This window comes from Podarcis tiliguerta, assembly GCF_965153285.1.
Source record: "Podarcis tiliguerta genome assembly, chromosome: 9".
NCBI classification, from domain to species: Eukaryota; Metazoa; Chordata; class Lepidosauria; order Squamata; family Lacertidae; genus Podarcis; species Podarcis tiliguerta.
This window is the reverse complement of record NC_139542.1, coordinates 27,318,393-27,335,639: the sequence shown is the minus strand read 5'-3', so window position 1 is coordinate 27,335,639 and position 17,247 is coordinate 27,318,393. Positions and strand designations below refer to the sequence as shown.

The 17,247-nt window shown below is 41.1% G+C and overlaps 2 protein-coding genes and 3 long non-coding RNA genes across 7 annotated transcripts in view; 3 read left to right on the top strand and 2 right to left on the bottom strand.

The window, feature by feature from the left end:
- Positions 1–2,699, top strand: part of PRSS12 (serine protease 12) — a 71,579-nt gene extending 68,880 nt beyond the window's left edge. For both annotated transcript variants that reach the window (XM_083457327.1, XM_083457328.1), the window contains exon 12: positions 783–2,699. In XM_083457327.1, the coding sequence (XP_083313453.1) occupies positions 783–1,090 (308 nt within the window). In that variant the 3' untranslated portion in view covers positions 1,091–2,699. The remainder of the gene's footprint in view (positions 1–782) is intronic.
- A 1,419-nt stretch (positions 2,700–4,118) lies between these two features.
- On the bottom strand, positions 4,119–5,808 carry LOC310685401. Its single transcript, XR_014515194.1, has 2 exons — positions 5,464–5,808; positions 4,119–4,473 (listed from the first exon to the last, which is right to left on the bottom strand). It is a non-coding gene; the product is annotated as an uncharacterized lncRNA (long non-coding RNA).
- The window catches only part of LOC310685444, a 29,016-nt gene continuing 17,149 nt past the window's right edge, over positions 5,381–17,247 (top strand). Inside the window, exon 1 of the long non-coding RNA XR_014515266.1 lies at positions 5,381–5,449. This is a non-coding gene — a long non-coding RNA (uncharacterized lncRNA). The remainder of the gene's footprint in view (positions 5,450–17,247) is intronic.
- Positions 5,908–13,415, top strand: LOC310685409. Its single transcript, XR_014515207.1, has 3 exons — positions 5,908–6,119; positions 8,080–8,404; positions 9,477–13,415. It is a non-coding gene; the product is annotated as an uncharacterized lncRNA (long non-coding RNA).
- The window catches only part of LOC310685254 (bifunctional heparan sulfate N-deacetylase/N-sulfotransferase 3), a 62,525-nt gene continuing 57,688 nt past the window's right edge, over positions 12,411–17,247 (bottom strand). The window contains exon 13 of one of the 2 annotated variants that reach the window (XM_083457239.1): positions 12,411–15,421. In XM_083457239.1, the coding sequence (XP_083313365.1) occupies positions 15,302–15,421 (120 nt within the window). In that variant the 3' untranslated portion in view covers positions 12,411–15,301. The remainder of the gene's footprint in view (positions 15,422–17,247) is intronic. The other variant, XM_083457238.1, reaches the window with a different exon arrangement.

Sequence of the window (17,247 nt, the reverse complement as noted above, 5' to 3'; positions counted from 1 at the left end):
CCACCTTGGGGGATGCGGATTGCGCTGTGGGTTAAACCACAGAGCCTAGGACTTGCCGATCAGAAGGTTGGCTGTTCGAATCCCAGCGACGGGGTGAGCTCCCGTTGCTCGGTCTCTGCTCCTGCCAACCTAGCAGTTCGAAAGCACGTCAAAGTGCAAGTAGATAAACAGGTACCGCTCCTGCGGGAAGATAAACGGCGTTTCCGTGCACTGCTCTGGTTCTCCAGAATAGGCTTAGTCATGGTGGCCACATGGTGGCTTACACTGGCTGCCTCAGCCAATAAAGTGAGATGAGCGCCGCAACCCCAGAGTCGGTCACGACTGGACCTAATGGTCAGGGGCCCCTTTACCTACCCCACCTTGGCAACTTCTGGTTTAAGGGAATTGTTTGCACAAGTCTCAGAGTCAAGTATTCCTGCACAGAATTTTAAAATACTGCAAAAAGTTGCCTTCTATTGCTAGTGAGGTGGCTTGGGAGAGATAAATGAAAGGTATGGGTTCCATTGCATCCACATACTTTTTTATTATAGTTTTTGTCCATATTTTCCTATAGAAAGATGGCCGGAAATAACCTAATATATACCGTAGTTTTGTGGTATCTCCCTCCAAAAAAACCAACAAAAAAAACCATTGTCAATTACAAAGACCTTACTGTGAAAACAATGCTACATGGCAATTGACTGGTGTAGAAATAACATGTCTGGAGGGAATGCAGAAGACTGCAATAATTCTAACACACATTTCACATTCAGTATGTCAAAGCCTGTATTTTTCTACCACAGGAAGAGCTTACTCAAGAACATTGCAACAAGCTGCCATCCCTCTGCTTCCTAAAAGAATCTGTGAAGAACGCTATCGGACAAGGTTCACGGGAAGGATGCTCTGTGCTGGTAGTCTCCAAGAGCAGAAGCGTGTGGACAGCTGCCAGGGAGACAGTGGTGGGCCGCTCATGTGTGAACGCCCTGGAGAAAGTTGGGTTGTATATGGGGTGACCTCCTGGGGTTATGGCTGTGGAGTCAAAGACTCTCCAGGTGTCTATACCAAAGTTTCCTCCTTTGTACCTTGGATAAGAAGTGTGACCAAACTATGACCATGCTCGCGTCACTGACCACTAACAGCACAGTCAGTACAAAGCTGTACACATTTTTCTGTGTATGCTTATTTTGTTGGATAATATGGTAGTTCATCTTAAAGTAATGTTGACTTACATTGAAACACGGGGGGGAAGTAATACTTATTGTGTCCGCCTCATCCATGAAATCCCCAACGAATAGCACATTTAAATAATTGCACAAATAGTTCTCAATATACATATGAACATGACCTGTCCTATTTAAATGTGTGTAGTGGTAAAAGATCAATGCACAATATCCATATACAAGATTTTGAGAGAATACACTCTTTAGACAGAGTAAAATAAAGCTTCACTAATTTACACTCATCACACTGGCTTGTAATATATATAGCAGACAGGCCCAACTTTTTGTACTCATTTATAAGAGCTTTTCTTTTTGCCTTTCTGCAAGGCTTCAGACACACTAGATTGTGCTTACTGCTAGCTTTCCATTAGATTTACATGACCTAGAACTAAGGCTTTCTTTTCAGACAACAAATCCTTCCATGATCCCTTTGCATGAGGCTATAGAAAAGATTTCATGACTCAAACCATTATGTAGCACCCAGAATGGACTTTAAAAATACAAGGAATCCATTTTACTTCAACCCGAGTTTCAAGTTTAATTATAAAATAGGAAACTGCATTATTTATCAACTGTAAGACTCTATAGCCATTTGTTTGTTCCAATTGAATTTTTAAAAATGTTTTTAAAGATATAGCAATAACTGTGTCAAGAGGGTGATTGGTAGTTCCCAATCAACTGGTTATATACCGTACCTGTGAGATTGGTGTCTTTCCTTCACAAAATTCCTAATTGCAATGTGTCGGCCTTTGGGTGCTTCCTAGTTATGATAGGTGTGCATTTATGTACTCAGTGATGTTTCTACATGTATGGGTATGTTTTGTTGCATTTTTTACCTAATACCTCAGCATCGTTTGAAAAGCACATGGGTTTGAAAAGAACCCAGATGACTGGTTTATATGGAAATAATGTCAATGCAATAAATATAAAAATCCCCAAGAAAAACATTTGGCCCCATATGGCAAAGTATACAAATGTGGCAAAGAGCTATGCCTAACTTAAACATAAATGTTGTGCTCTATATGGATACTTCTCCATTTATATAGCTTTCTGTAACTTTCCACTTGGTACTTGATTTTATGTTAGGCAGCCTTCACCCTTATGAAACAAAGCAGTTCTTTAATGAAATGTAAACTGCTAAATTGATTGTTTTTAATAAACAATAGCCACCTAAGTACAGGGGCTGGGATAGGTCTTCTAAAAGTATGTTGGACATTCAAGGTGCTAGGCTATTTTTCCCTTTTCGAAACTATGTTGCATTAGTTAAATCATTTTTACTAGAAATGTGACTTGAAAACTTCCTGAGTTCAACATTTTGTTTTAAACTCGGCTGACCTTATCAAGCAATTTCAGTATGTCTAAGCATTTAGCAGTACAGTACACTCAAAAAGTTATCTAGAAAGCATGGTTTTCAATCTTATTGAAGTCTTTGTCACAATTTTATATTTTGATCAAAGCCATAAAACATAACTTGCACAATAAAACCTGCCATTTATTGAAGTCTTTGTTATAAGCTTAAAGTGAAGATTTCACTTTTAAGATATATATCTCAACGTGTACCTACATTTGTTTTAAGTGTCAAGTAGGCAAAAATCTCAAACATGTCTGTTGTGTTTGTCCCAGGAACAAGTAGCTAACTGTGGCCATCATTTTTCTGTATGTCCATTTGAAATCTCATTAACCTTTTGTCCTTTCGTTTAATGCTTTTGATACAGCTCTTTCAATCTTCCCCACCCAAATAAGGGAAGTCACCTATCAAACAAAAAACTAAACTTTTCATAGGCTATTCTGTAATTTCTAAGGTTTTCACTTGGACACATGCAAAGATGCACATGCTTGCTTCATCTTTTAGTGCTTTTCCAAGTCACAACAGTATTTGTAGAAGACTGAAGCTTTCAAAGTAATTTTAATTAAAACACAAGGTATGTGTACTGTGATTCTATCCCTTTAAAGGGACCCAAGTATGTACAAGGTTGCAATTAACTTAAGGAAATGCAAGAGCTGCTATCAGGGCAAATCACAGATATCAAAGCCCACTTTTAATTTATGTAGCCCATAGTACAGTGGTTCCTCGGGTTAAGAACTTAATTCGTTCTGGAGTTCTGTTCTTAACCTGAAGCACCACTTTAGCTAATGGGGCCTCCTGCTACACGATTTCTGTAAGCAAAGTTCTTAACCCAAGGTAATATTCCTGGGTTAGTGGAGTCTGTAACCGGAAGCATATGTAACCCGAGGTACCACTGTATCTCGTGCCAACATTTCCCCATTTCAACACCACCACCACCCCCTTGTGGACAAACTGAAATGTATCTAACCTGTATGTAAATTACGGGCAATCCATTTCAGCTCACAAGCCAGATTTGTCTTTCACTTTTAGTTGCCTGGAGGTCACCTGCTCCATCAAAAATACTCCATCCTTACTTGATGTTATGCCTAGAACTCTTTCAAAACACTAGTGTTATGTTATCTCTCCTTTCATTCAAATTAACACTCCAAACTCTGTTTCTACAGGGCAGCCAACATGGTGCCCTCCAAATATTACTCCAACATTCACCCCTGTCCATGCTGGCTAAGGCAGAGGGAAGATCCACTCCCCCTTCTTTTTTCATCTGTTAAATTTTAAATGGTGAAATTATTTGGGGGGAAAGGTCAAATGACAAATTCTGCATGGCAATTATAAAGTACATGAGGTGAGGCCCCTGTCCCAAGGAAGCAGACAGATAAAAGGAGAAAACATTCAACTGTTTGTAGGCTCTGTTACATTATTGCACAGGAATGTTTTTTTTCAAATGACTTCAATGAAAAGTGCCTTTGAGATTCCTATTTTGTAAAGCACCAACACACACTGATGCATTTGCAACACCTACTGCTGTGATCAGCCAGGTTAAAACCAAGCAACTAAATTGGGAAAACAGTAAATAATTGCAAACCATTTTAATTTTATTGTATCAAAACCACAACATAAGGCAATATATACACATAAAAATACAAACTGAGGAGGCACTTTCCTCAATTTACTCCACAGCAGTTAAAGTGCCTTTACAAAGCAAACAAATCTTATACATTAATTTCAATTATTTAAACTGTATTCACTTGTAATATTTACAGCTTATAGTAGCTTTGTTTCAGGCACTAAAGTTATTTATGTTTTCATTGCTGTAACACTGTTGAGAACAAAAATTTCATGACTACCCTGTTAACACACACTTTTAGCAGAAGCATGTGCCACTTCCACTGCCCATCTTCAAACTCAAGAGTAGCAAGCACATATATCCTGCAAAAAGAAAAAAAGGATGCTAAGTTTTACAGCCCATCAAGATTTTATCGCAACTCATTTTTAAAGATGAAGGAAATTATTAAGTTAGATTGTTTATGTATAGAAGTAATTTAGTGCAATCAAGTTGCATTTAAATATTTTTCCGCAAATAGCACTGCGAAAGACTAAGCAGCTGGTCAAATGCCACACTCCCAAGGATACTAATTAAAGATGTCATGCATGCCTTCTTAGTTATCAGCTCTAATTTCAAAAGCACTTTCACAGAATGTGCTAGTTTTGAAGAGGGCTTTTGGAGTAACATTGGAAGATGACCTTGAGACTCGCTTGTAAGAGAATTCCAATTTAAAACCCAAAGCCAGTGCAGTTAGAAGAGGAAGGAGGCTCCCCAAAAGAAGCTTAACTGCCGAAAACGGCAAGTTCAAGGAGGCTCAACACGACCGCTTTTTAGGCCACAAGGTCACCCCCAAGCAAGGCCCTTTAGTAAGGAGTGCGCAGCTGACTCTTACCCAATATTATCACTGAAACTTTCAACACTTTGCAATAATTACCAAAAAAACCTTAATCTCACAACTGTGGGTAGCTTCAAAGCAAGCCACATTTGTACATCGACAAGGGGCTGATGGGGCAACTCGTTTTATGAAGGCGACCTCCCCTCCCTCCCCATTCCAGGCGACGATCCCTCAGCGCGGCGCCTCTACCGAAGGAACGCTGTTACTTGCCCTAGTCAGAGTCTCGCCCCAATTAAATGGTGCGAGCTATGCCAAGGGGCAAGGTGACCGTTTGCTCTACCATGAATAGGAAGGGAGGCTGCCACGCTGGCAGGTCCCATGGAAGCATGGAGTTGGTCCCCGCCCCCACTCTTTACCCGGCAGCCCCAGCGAGCGCACGAGGCGCGCGTTACTTGGCGTTTGAAAATGACGCCGGAGCGCAAGAAGGAGGCCCTCAGCGCCTCAGGATACCCTTCCGAAGTAAAGTAAGTTGTCCTACCTGTAGGCGCGCTTGGCTCTTCCTGTTCGGCGTCGCTAGGACTCCCCCCCCCCGAAACAACAGCCTCCTTTTAAGCATTGCGACCGTTGCGGCGCATGCGCGCTAGATGCCCTTCGCTCTCCTGAAGCATCTTACGCTCCGAGACGAAGGGACGCTTCTCCTGCGAAAAGCACGCTCGCTGGTTACAGGCGCGTACTCAGGAGAAACAACTACTAGCCCTGCACGGGAAAAGAACCACCCCCTGTATTTCTCTTCCCTTTCCCCACCCTCGCCTAGGCCCAGGCCCAGGCCCACCCTTCCTCTTCTCCCAACTAAAGCCCAACCGTCGCCTCCAGAACGCCTTCGAAAAGGAAGAGGCGCGCGCCTCGCGAGCGCTTTTATAATGGGGAGGAGGCCACGCCCACTTCTCGGGCTGGAGGGCCGGCGCTGTTGAGCCGTGGGTGCGAGGCGCGCGTGCGCACCGTCTCCCGCTTTCGGTTGGGCGAGGTTTCAGTCTCTCAAGTGCGCTCACGGAAGTCTGTACCTTTCAAGCAAGCGAGGCCTCCGCCTGCGACACAGTGTAAATTGGCAGACTAGTCGTACTTGCTTTGAGCTCTCTGAAACCACATGAATAAACTTAGTGGGGCTGAGGCTAGGCGCCTCCACTTCCACAGAAGGTAGGCTAGTTTACGGGGCAGCTGCTGTTAACCTACACAGCAGTCGTTATCGCGAAAGCAGCATGTAAATGGGTTGTACGTGTAACGCAGCTGGTGGGCAGCCGCCTGTTAGTAGTTCTGAATTGATGTGGAACAAATCGCGAAGTTACCTGTGAATTGATGCCTTTACAGAAGAGTTCTTACTGGTTTCCAAAGTAGTTCCCAGTAACGAATCGGAGACAGAGAACGTACAGTATTCGTTTTACTGTGCAGCGAATTAAGCAAAACACATCGAGCCCCGTGAACCCGTTTCTGGGGTGGGGTAGGAAAACCATGATCTCTCTGTGTGATGTAATATGTGAAATAGTCTGGTACTAGAGAAATTCGTGCCATCAAACGCATCGTAGTCAAGAGAAACATTAAAAAACGGCAGCGATCCTTTCGGTCTACTGTATACATTTAAACCAATAAACTGATTGGTGGATGCTCCTGTGCTTTTCATTCAATCTGCCCTACTCGGAAAACCATACGTAGTAGGAAATAAATTTGGCCACTGGATGGTGCTTTTGCTTCATAGCCTTGACCAAATTTTGAGGGGAAAGTTTTACATATTTAAATAATGCAGTTACTTTTATGTATTAACTGCCTGGAATTATGTATATATTCCATATATGGGATGCAGTAATCAATAATTACATTTTTTTTTGCTAGTCGCAACTTGCACCAAACCTGCTGCCCCAGCCTCCAGCAAGGGCATTCCAGAATGGGCATCACTGCTTGAAGGAGAGAGTTGCTAGTTGGGCATCCCTGCTTGAAAGTGCCCAAAGCACCTTTATGCAGGAACAGCCAACATCCTCCCTTGCCAGAGGGAAGGAAAATAGCAGTTTGGGTGCAAGTGAGTAGAGAGTCCCTGTTTGAAGTGGGCCTTCAGGTAGGGAAGTCCAACAGGCACATTCTGCTTGCCCGCCTTTACTGTACTGAGGAGCAGCAGGAAAGGATTGCCAGTTGAGTCCTATGAGGTTAAGACTCTCCAGGTGCCTTTTGGCTGTGCAACTGCCAAACATCTTCCAACTTTCCTCGCATTTGAGGAGATGTTGAGGATCTCTGTCTACCTCTGCAGCTTCAGATTTGGAAGGTTTAGAACCTGAATGTGCTCTTCAGAGGGAGGTACTATAGTCATTAGCTGGGAGTTGTGCTAGATGATGCTTCAATTCTTCCAACTCTATAGTTATGATTCTATGATTCATCAAGCTGAGCAGAATTATTGAAAATAGTGATGCCTTTTATTACTACAAAAATGTTCCATCTTTGCAAATTAGTTGTTGAGACTGATGGTGTCATTAGTATACAAATCAACCCAAATTTATATGTCTTCCCCCCAAAATTTTGAGCAGTGTGCATATTCCCCAAAGGCAAAGAGAGACTTGATGCACATATATGCTTTCTAGAATGTTGGGTTGTGACCCAAGTGCTTTAATAACAGGACTGATCATTATTGTTTGTAGAGGCTTTCTGAAAAGTTGATGAGCAGTAGGGATGGTTTCAGTTTCTGCTTTCATTCCAATTGATACTGGAAGCATTTCACTGTAACCAGAATTTTAAAGCTTTGTTCCGTACTTGTAGTCACATTAAGTGCTGCTGCAGACAAGCTATAATCTCTGGAGTTACACATATAATGTAGATGGTTTTAGCTATTGTTGTTTGTCTCTACTTAAAGCCAAACAGTTTATTTTTGCTTTTAGAATAAATTGAAGTGAATTCATTAGGATTTCTTAGCCCACTTGGATGTTCCAAGGGATACTCCATAGGCTCTGGTATTAATAGTGTTGAAGATTTAGACACAAATTGACTATTGTGACACAAATTTAGAACAAGGAGTATATTGTCATGTATATCTCAAGTTGTTCCTGTTCTTCACTTCATATGTAATAAGCTGCCAGTCAGCTGTAACTGAGGGTTAAGTGCAACTTTTTTTCTGCAGTATGAGAGGATGCTTAACAGGACATTGTGCTGCCTGACACAGAGCCATTGCTGCTTCCCCGTGAGCCTCACTTCTGCACAGATCACTTCTTCTTTTCATTTTTGTCACTGCTAAAATGTGGATGTGCCAAGGCTCTCCAGCGACTTCTGCTGACAGTATGCTGCTCTCTCTTTTCTTCCCAACTCTACACTGCATATAACACCAATGTCTCAAAACAAATGTAACTGAAGAACCTGAAGAAAGAGACAATGCACGTGCTTTTCCTCCCCTTTTAATTTTATTTTTAATATTTTATTAAGGATTTTCTTGTTTTACAGAAGTAAGTGTAATGCCTTGTATTTTTTTTCCCATGTAACATTTTTACAAATCCGTTTCATTTGTTGAGGCATTGGGGGAGAAGAAAAAGAAAGAAAAAAGAAAGGGGGGGTGGAGAGAGGGTAGATGGATGGGGGTGGGGTCGGGTGGCGGTGTTTGACACCAAACTCTACATACATTAAACATAATAGAAACATGCATGTGCTTTTGAAAGCGAGGGGAAATTATTGTTTTTTTAAAGAAGAAAAGGAGTGTGTAGCAGCCCCCAATATTTAAAGAGTCCCCACCCCATTACATCATTAGAACCAGAACATAAACCTATGAAACTAGAAAGGAGCAAAAAATATCAATGTTTGGTCCAGATCCTAGGTATTGCACCCTCACTAAATGAGACTTATGGCCTCAAATTCTCTTTATCTTATATGCTGCTTTATTACAACAAGGACGACTAGACTACTGATCCTAAACTGTATAGTTAGTTGCCCAACCATCCGCTCCAGAACCCACTGCTCTCAACTGACTCTCAACTGCCTCACATTCAAACTCCCTTTCAAACCATCATCCAATCATCACTCACCACCAGAATTCCAAAATATCTCTTCCCCCTCCTTAATATTCCCATAATAATTCTGATACAATTACCTTAATAACTCTATTACATTCAATATTTTATACATGCTGCTCCCTATAACCATACTGTTAGAAGCACTTGAGCTTCCCATTCCTGGCTTTCTAGAAAATGGGGGTGAGCAAACTGCAGGTTCTCCACCCCTGTTCTAAAAAGCAGATGTCTTCCCCCCAAATGATCCTGGGAATTGTAGTTTGTTAGGGGTTCTGGGGATTGTAGGTCTGTGAGAGGGAAGCCACAATGGCACAAATCATTTCAGTGGAAGTCATGTGCTTTAAAGGCGCATTGCATGCTCTTTAAAACATAGTATCATAGAATTGTAGAGTTGGAAGGGATCGCGAGGGTCATCTAGTCCAACCCCCTGCAATGAAGGAATCTCAACTAGATGATCCATGGCCGATGGCCATCCAAGCCCTGCTTAAACACCTCCAAGGAAGGCGAGTCACTGCTTCAGGCCCTAAGGGCCTCTGAAGCAGGAGAAAACAAGCTTGCTCCATCCTCCATGTCACAGCCCTTTAGACTTTAGTTATTGAAAGGGCTGTATGGTGTGGATCTCATATCAGTGTTATGAGAGTGTAAGCAACACATTTCTCTCTCCCCTTTCTCCACCCCATGCAGAATTGCAATGGTAACCAGAAGGCTGGAGTTTGGAGCCCAGCCAGGACTGGCTGTGGACAGGATCCTTGCATTGCCGGGGGTTAGACTAGATAACCCTTGTGGTGCATCGGTTTCTCCTATGCTTCCTTGCTCCTGCATGGAGATGACTATCGTGAGATCCTTTGGTTAACCTCTATCTGGGCTGGAAAATATTAAAGAATCAGAGGACTGGTGAGCTTCCCTTGAAGCACAACTGATCAAAGGCAGGCAGATCTGTTAGCATCTTGATAAAGATGTTCAGACGACAAAGGATGCTATCATACCCTACAAGCGTCTCAGAAAAAGCTCCCAAGCTGATGCAGAAGAGAGCAGTTAAGTGGTCAGTGGGGCTCCAGGTTGCCGTTTCTGGATCCCACCACAGCTTCCAAGTTGCCAAAGAAAGCAATGTCACAACAGTTTTTTCCTCGCACTTCCTCACCATGATCCCACGTGGGGCCTTCTCAGACATATGCTGTGTCTGAACCAGCAGATCCCACCAAACCAAGTAATCGAGGATCCAGTCAGAAAAGGAGTGTGTGCAGTCATACCAGAAATAAGCCAAATAAACAGGTACTAGAAGTCACCCCAGAACTGGCCCTACTGAACACCTTCCGAGATAACAATGCCCACTCACACTAGAAAGAGCTCATAACCAACTGACAGCATTCGGTTCAATATGACTAACTTAACCCGACAACCCCCCTCACCCACACACAAACAAATCCCACTGCAGCCAGCCAAAGACGATCAACCACACCCTAGGCCACCCCAACCTCTCTCACCACCAAGGAAACATAACAAACGAATAGAAAGAGAATTTCTGCAAGTGACGCTGACAGAAAACCCCCAAGCATACACTAAATAAAAGAACTTAAGCTTTGCCACCCAAGTACCTCTCCCCCCCCCCCCGAGGGAGGTCCCAAGATTGGAATGTTGGCCCAAAAGAGTAGCAGCGACATTGGCAAATGCTATTCAAGGTTAAATAGTAGTACGTTGTTACAGTTTTAACGACTTACCACTCCTTAAGCAGTACAGTGGTACCTCGGGTTAAGAACTTAATTCATTTTGGAGGTCCGTTCTTAACCTGAAACTGTTCTTAACCTGAGGTACCACTTTAGCTAATGGGGCCTCCCACTACCGCCGCACCGCCAGAGCACGATTTCTGTTCTCATCCTAAAGCAAAGTTCTTAACCAAAAGGAACTATTTCTGGGTTAGCGGAGTCTGTAACCTGAAGCATCTGTAACCCGAGGTACCACTGTATTTGCCATGGCAGAATAATGCCTCAAACTAAGGAATAGCCTTCCTCAGAGTGGAAAATTTAGGGTGGGGGTGCCACTGGAGAGTTCCCATTATTTGACTTAAGGATTTTGTTCCATTGCACTGAAATAATATAAAAACCTGAACTGCCACACAGATTGTGGGTGAGAATCCCAAACACCAATACTTCAACAAAGATCCGTGGAAATCAGGAATTTGTATGGGAATTGCATGAATGTCTTTACTTATGACTTAATACAATTTGAGCAGGGCTTTTTTGATGCCAAGGAGAGACATAAATAATAATAATATAAAGAAGGAAGTTAAGAGCAGAGGCTATTAAGATAGACAAAATGTACACAGGCTACATGGTTTTGCATGAAAGACCCAGGCTGTGGAGATCAAGTAGTAGTAGATCTTCTGTGATATGGACTGCTTCTTTCTGCATGTAAATATCAGTAATAGATGGTGCAAATAATTGCTGGACTGGATACATCCATGTGGCTTTGCTCATTTAACCATCCAGAGGTGGCAGTTCTTCATAGGTACACATAGTTTTATAGGGTTGGAAACTAGTTTTGAGCAGTTTGCCTGTCGAAACATTCATCTGTATTACCTGGCCTACCCTGATCAATAATGGATGGGGTCTTTCCCAGTATTGTGGCCTCAGGCCAAAAGCAGATGTTTTTGGAATATAAGCTAAACCAACAGCCAATGAAATGGAGTGGGGGCAAGCTATAACTTGCAGCGTTATCATGTTTGATTTTACTGGGGAAGTGTTTTCAGCAGAGTCACACAAGTTAAAGTGGTACCTTGGTTCTCAAATGGCTTAGTTGTCAAACAGACGGCTCCCGAATGCCGCAAACCCAGAAGTAAGGTTCCGGTTTGCCAACGTTTTTGGAAGCTCAGCATCCGACGCGGCTTCCGCTAGAGTGCAAGAAGCTTCTGCAGCCAATCGGAAGCCACACCTTGGTTTTTGAACAGTTTCGGGAGTCGAACGGACTCCCGGAATGGATTAAGTTTGAGAACCAAGGTACCACTGTATTTCTTTTAAGTGGAAATGGAGCCTTCGACATGCATTCTGCTACTGAGCTATGGCGCTTTCCTGTGCTGTGTTGTCAAAAACTAAATTGTTTGGAAAACACCAGGCTGTTCTCCCTCTCACTTTGAATAGTGTTAAAATGCTGGGCTTTCTTCAGTATGGTATATCACTGTTCTAAGTAACTTTTATTGACTTCTGTATGGCTTCCCTTTACTGTAATACTATGGATGTGCAACTGTAGCACACTTGAAAAATTCTGCCATCAAAGATAGTAAAATGACAAGGCAGTAAAACAAAGAGCCCCTCAGAATAATGTTATTAACATAGAAACAGCAGGCAACTTCAAAAAAAAACACACTCTCCGAGGCAGCTGTTTCTATAGTACGTTGTAACTTGATGTCAAACAGTAAAAGAAACTGCATTAGAATAAAGTCACTACAATGTGGAGAGGCTGTTTTTTATCAGAGTTTATTGTTGCACAGCAGAAATCATGCCACTATCAGAATAATGTCTACTTTTTTATTTTCTTTTAAAAAATTTGAGAAAAACATTTCCAGCAATTTTCATTCAATGTGAATGAGAAGAATATTACATCTATAAACACTGAAATACCTATTTTATTCTTCCTGAGGAAGCTTCACATTTTCCAGCAATAATAAGGATAATCTGTACAATATATTTTGAAGATTAGTTCCACTCCTCATTTTCTCATGTGTAGTACTGGGCAAATACTGCAGCAGAACCATGTGTAACTGCATGGGTTGCTTGGTTTACTTCATTGTTTGTTTCCCTTTTTGTGTGTGTACCTTTAATAATGATGTCCTGTAAATAATCACACTGTTGTTGTTTTTACTGACACAGCTGTTTCAGATAGCCAACTTTCAGTCACTTCCATGAGTTTTCACAAGAACTATGTTAAAGTAAAAATGTAAAGATTTTATGCTGGAATTTATTCTGGCATTTGTTTGTGCAGTCATTTAAACTAGTGGGAGGTATAAAATGCCTACCTGAATTTTTGGATTTTTCACAGTGCAGTCCTATACATGTGTACTCAAAAGTAGCTCTATTTGAGACTTACAGGTAAGTGGGTATAGGATTGCAGCCCAAAACCAGTACTTTGCTTCAGAAGATTGGTTGTGGTTAGCAAACTATCTTTCAAGGACACTTGCATGCCACTAAACATCTTTCTTTGAGTAATGGCAAGCTTCTATTTATCTAGCAAAAGTTTGAAAACCAGTAGATTGGAGGAACCTATTATAGCTTTGTATGACAGGAGAAGGAAGAAAGCACTCTTTTGCAGAGAATCGTTCACAAATGGAAAGGATACTGCATACATGTGGTTGTTCAAGTACAATTGTATATTTGTTCATAAAATGGTAATGACAGAGATAAAGTTTGAGCTCTTGTTATTTCTATATTGAATAAAGGGGCCATTTGCACTCAGTTTATTGCTTTACTTAACAAAAAGGTAAGGAGTAGGACTAATGGCTTAAAAGATTTCCTTATTAATGTAGTGCTTCCTAAATTGGGGGCTCCAAGCACATTTAAGCATGTGAGCAGCTTTCCATTAAAATAATTGGGACTGAACAGTGCTTAACCTTGGCTGGGTGATGCTACATCCAGTAAACGGTACTGAAAATAATGGTGCATAATTACTGTCTTATATCTAATATTTTGATATATTTGGTTAGAGATCTAGCCATTTAGTTTTAAAGCACCCTGAGCCAAATATCAATAGAGTAAACTTGGTTCATAATATTGTCTAGCTTTGCTACACATTTAGTCATTATAGTGTTGTAAAATATTAATTATCAGAGCTTCATGCTTTCAGAAATTTCATCATCGGTTTTTAAAGTTAACTATGTTCATAATTTTTTAGGCCAGCAGCATAATGTTCATTCCTTAAAAAATAATTTTGATTAATTTGTTGTATTAGCTTAACTGCAGATATTCCCTCCAAATGTCTTTCCATAGCTTGTGAATCTGTTCATTTTGAAAATACTAAAGAAATGCATAATATAGTACCTAAGGAATCCAAAGCATGTAGAACACGTAATGATGTAAATAAAGCAAATCAGATATGAGTATGCTACTTGCCACTTTCTCCGTCTGATGTAGGACTAGTGAATTAGTGGAATCTTTTCCAATTTTAGGCAGGAGGAGGGGAAGTTGGGATGGGAAATCAGCTTAGCTAGTGGCAAAAGGCTGACTAAAAAAAGGATATGATTTTTTTAAAAACACAATTATTTTCTCTGACATGATTTTTTACTCCTGTGAACCTGAAAAATTATTTTACAAGTTTGGATTTAATTATTTTGGAATTCTTTGCTTCAACAATGTAAGGGTTTTTGTTTGTGGTATTCAAGCGAAACAATCAAAGCCTTGTAAATTATGCCTAAGTATTTTTCCTGCAGTGGCCAAAGACCCTGATGCAGTAAAAGGTGACTAGAATGTGTAAGACTGTGATTTGGGAGAATCTTCTGTACTTCGGGAAAATCTTAAATATCTTAAATATCCCTGGTTGGACATGGACTTCTGATGCTGATCTACAAGCAGAGCATCTGCAGCACTTCTTCCATCAGTCATCTGTTCAGGAAGGGACAGGTTCCACAATGCTACAGCAACTCCCAGTTCAGTGAATTGAGGTGAAAGGTTTCAGCCAGCCAACTCAAATACATAATATCATTTCTTTGAATACTATGATGCATTCCCCACCTATGTTGTATTTCTAAACGACATAAACTGACTTTAAAAAAAACCTAGTTCAGTGCTTTGAATCTGATTGCAAAGGGGGAATACACCTGGCATTTTGTGCTACGTATTTTCTCATTTTAAAAAAGACACAGCATTGTAATCAAACAATAAGAAACCTCAGCAGGCAGACAGTGGGTTACAAAACTGACATGAGACACAATATTCGTAAACTGATATGAATATAATATATAAAATTGTAAATATTTATTTTGATTTTGGACAGTTGTATATTGTTGTTTTTAAACCTAGGCCAGTTGCTTTTTATTTCCACCTTTGCACAGCAAGTTATAGGCACAACCCACTAGAAGTTCTCTTGTGCCAGCCCCAATGAAATAAGTGGGAGCTGGCCCATATGACCTTCCCAAGGAACCTCCATGAAACCAGAAATAGTAATGAAATGCCATGCACTTCCAGAGACACAAGTGCACACACTTTCACAGTCCACTTGCCAGCATACGGCACAAGCCTCACATTTTTGTTCTCTTGAAGAGACAGATTTCCCAACAGCTTTCTTGTAGCTACTAGAGACTTTAGGTCTGATTATACTTGAAGTGAAGAAGAGCTCTCTCTAGAAGCATTTCCCCCAATGCTATCTCACTTTTTGTAGCTCCTGTCTCAGCCATGATGGAAGGGGTTGTCCCAATTTGTGCAGAAGCTTTGAGAGTTCCACATTGTGATCTCTGTAGTAGCTTGACAGAAAAACCCTGCACTGAGGGATACAAAAACCAACATTTTATTTGGGGAAATACTACAGTGTCTATAGCATTTTGTCTTCCAATTTACTTTATCTTGATCTGAACTCAATCCATTTTTTTTAAAAAATCACATTTGGAACTAAGTATCAGCAATTGAATTACTTAAGGCACAGACAATTTAACCCATCTAATGACACTACACAGAAAAATGTTTCCTGCACACACAGCTTCCATTTCCAGCAGTTGGAGCTGCACTTGCAGAACCTTTTTCAAAAGCTTAAGGCAGTATTAGAGTCTCTGAGAAGGAGTCCTAAGGGCTACAGGATTTGTTACCAAAGAGATTCAATGCTCCCATGCCTTCTCTGTGAGACTACAATAGTGCTCTAATCCTAGCGAGTCCTCCTCTTTCCACAACAACCTCTCAGGATGGGACAAACTGCTGGCCCTGGAGCTAGACAGGTGGTAGGTAACCTGTGGTCCTTCAGATGCCACTGGACTACAATTCTCAAGCCCCTGCCTATTGCCATGTTGGCTGTGGCTGTGGGAGTTGGAGTCCAAAGGTTGGGGGAACCCCCAGAACAGATTTATGGAGCTTGGGGGAGAAGAGAGGGAGAGGAAGTTCTGTTGTGCTGCCAGAAGTACAAATGAAAGTACTTCGTTGGATACTGCCCCAACAATATTTGGAGGGGCACATATCCATTTTAGAGGATAACATATTTGTACTATGAGTGCAATCTTAATCCTGCATCACCTTTCCCCTACTTTTCCTGATTGTGACTGTAGGGTGGTTCAAGACTAACTCACATTTAATGAGCTTGAGTATGCACCTGATAGAGGAAAAAGAATTTTAACGTGTGATAGTATACTTCACTTATCCTGGATCATTTTAGTAGTCCTAAAGCAGGAGTAGCTGTGTAATGCTGTCCAGATGTCATTGACTACAGTAACAGCCCCAGTTGTTATGGCCAAAGGTGGGATGATGGGAACTGTAATTCACCAACATATGGAGTGTGGAGGGGTACTATATTGGCTTCCTGTCCTAAGCAATCACAAATCTTTTGTCCACATCACTAGGTTAAATAGTAGTAATGGATCTAGCTGGATTGGCTAGACCGTAATCTAGTTTTAGAGTATTGGAACAATTTCAATGTCTTTCCTGAATTTGTAGAGCCATTCTACTTAGTCAATAAAATAGCCATGTGATATTGTGTAAGATATCCTCTACACGGTAGTGAGCTTTATTGTAAAGCCATGTTTGTGAATAAAAACTAAAAGTCTCCCACTCCTCTCTGATCACACTTTAATCTTTATGAATAAATGTGAACATTTATCCAATTATTTGTAAATATACCACATAAAAGATCTTTCAATGCATCAGTTTCTTAAGGGCTGCAGCATACAATACTGATAGAGATCTGATCTGGGGTGAAGAGTGCTTTAGGGGATGGGCTGCCCTATCAAGGAGAAAGCAGACAGAATTGCCACTGACATTGGTTGTAACTTTAAGAACTGTAATTTTAAGAACTTGTGACGGAGCTTGTTTCCCCCTCTTCCCTCTCATTCCTCTCCCCCCTGATGTGCCATGTCTTTTTAGATTGTGAGCCTGAGGACAGGGACCATCTTAAAACCAATTTTTGTAAGCTGCTTTCAGAGTCCTTTTGGCTAAAGGGGAAAGTATAAATGCTGTAACTAAATAAACATTCTTCATTTTTTCCAACAACCTGCAAGACTGAGATCTGAAATATGAGGTACTTTTACAGAATCATTTAGGATGATTTATGTGGAGTAGTTACCCCTAATGTTGTATCTATGATGTTAAGCCAAGCATTTAATGAGCAAA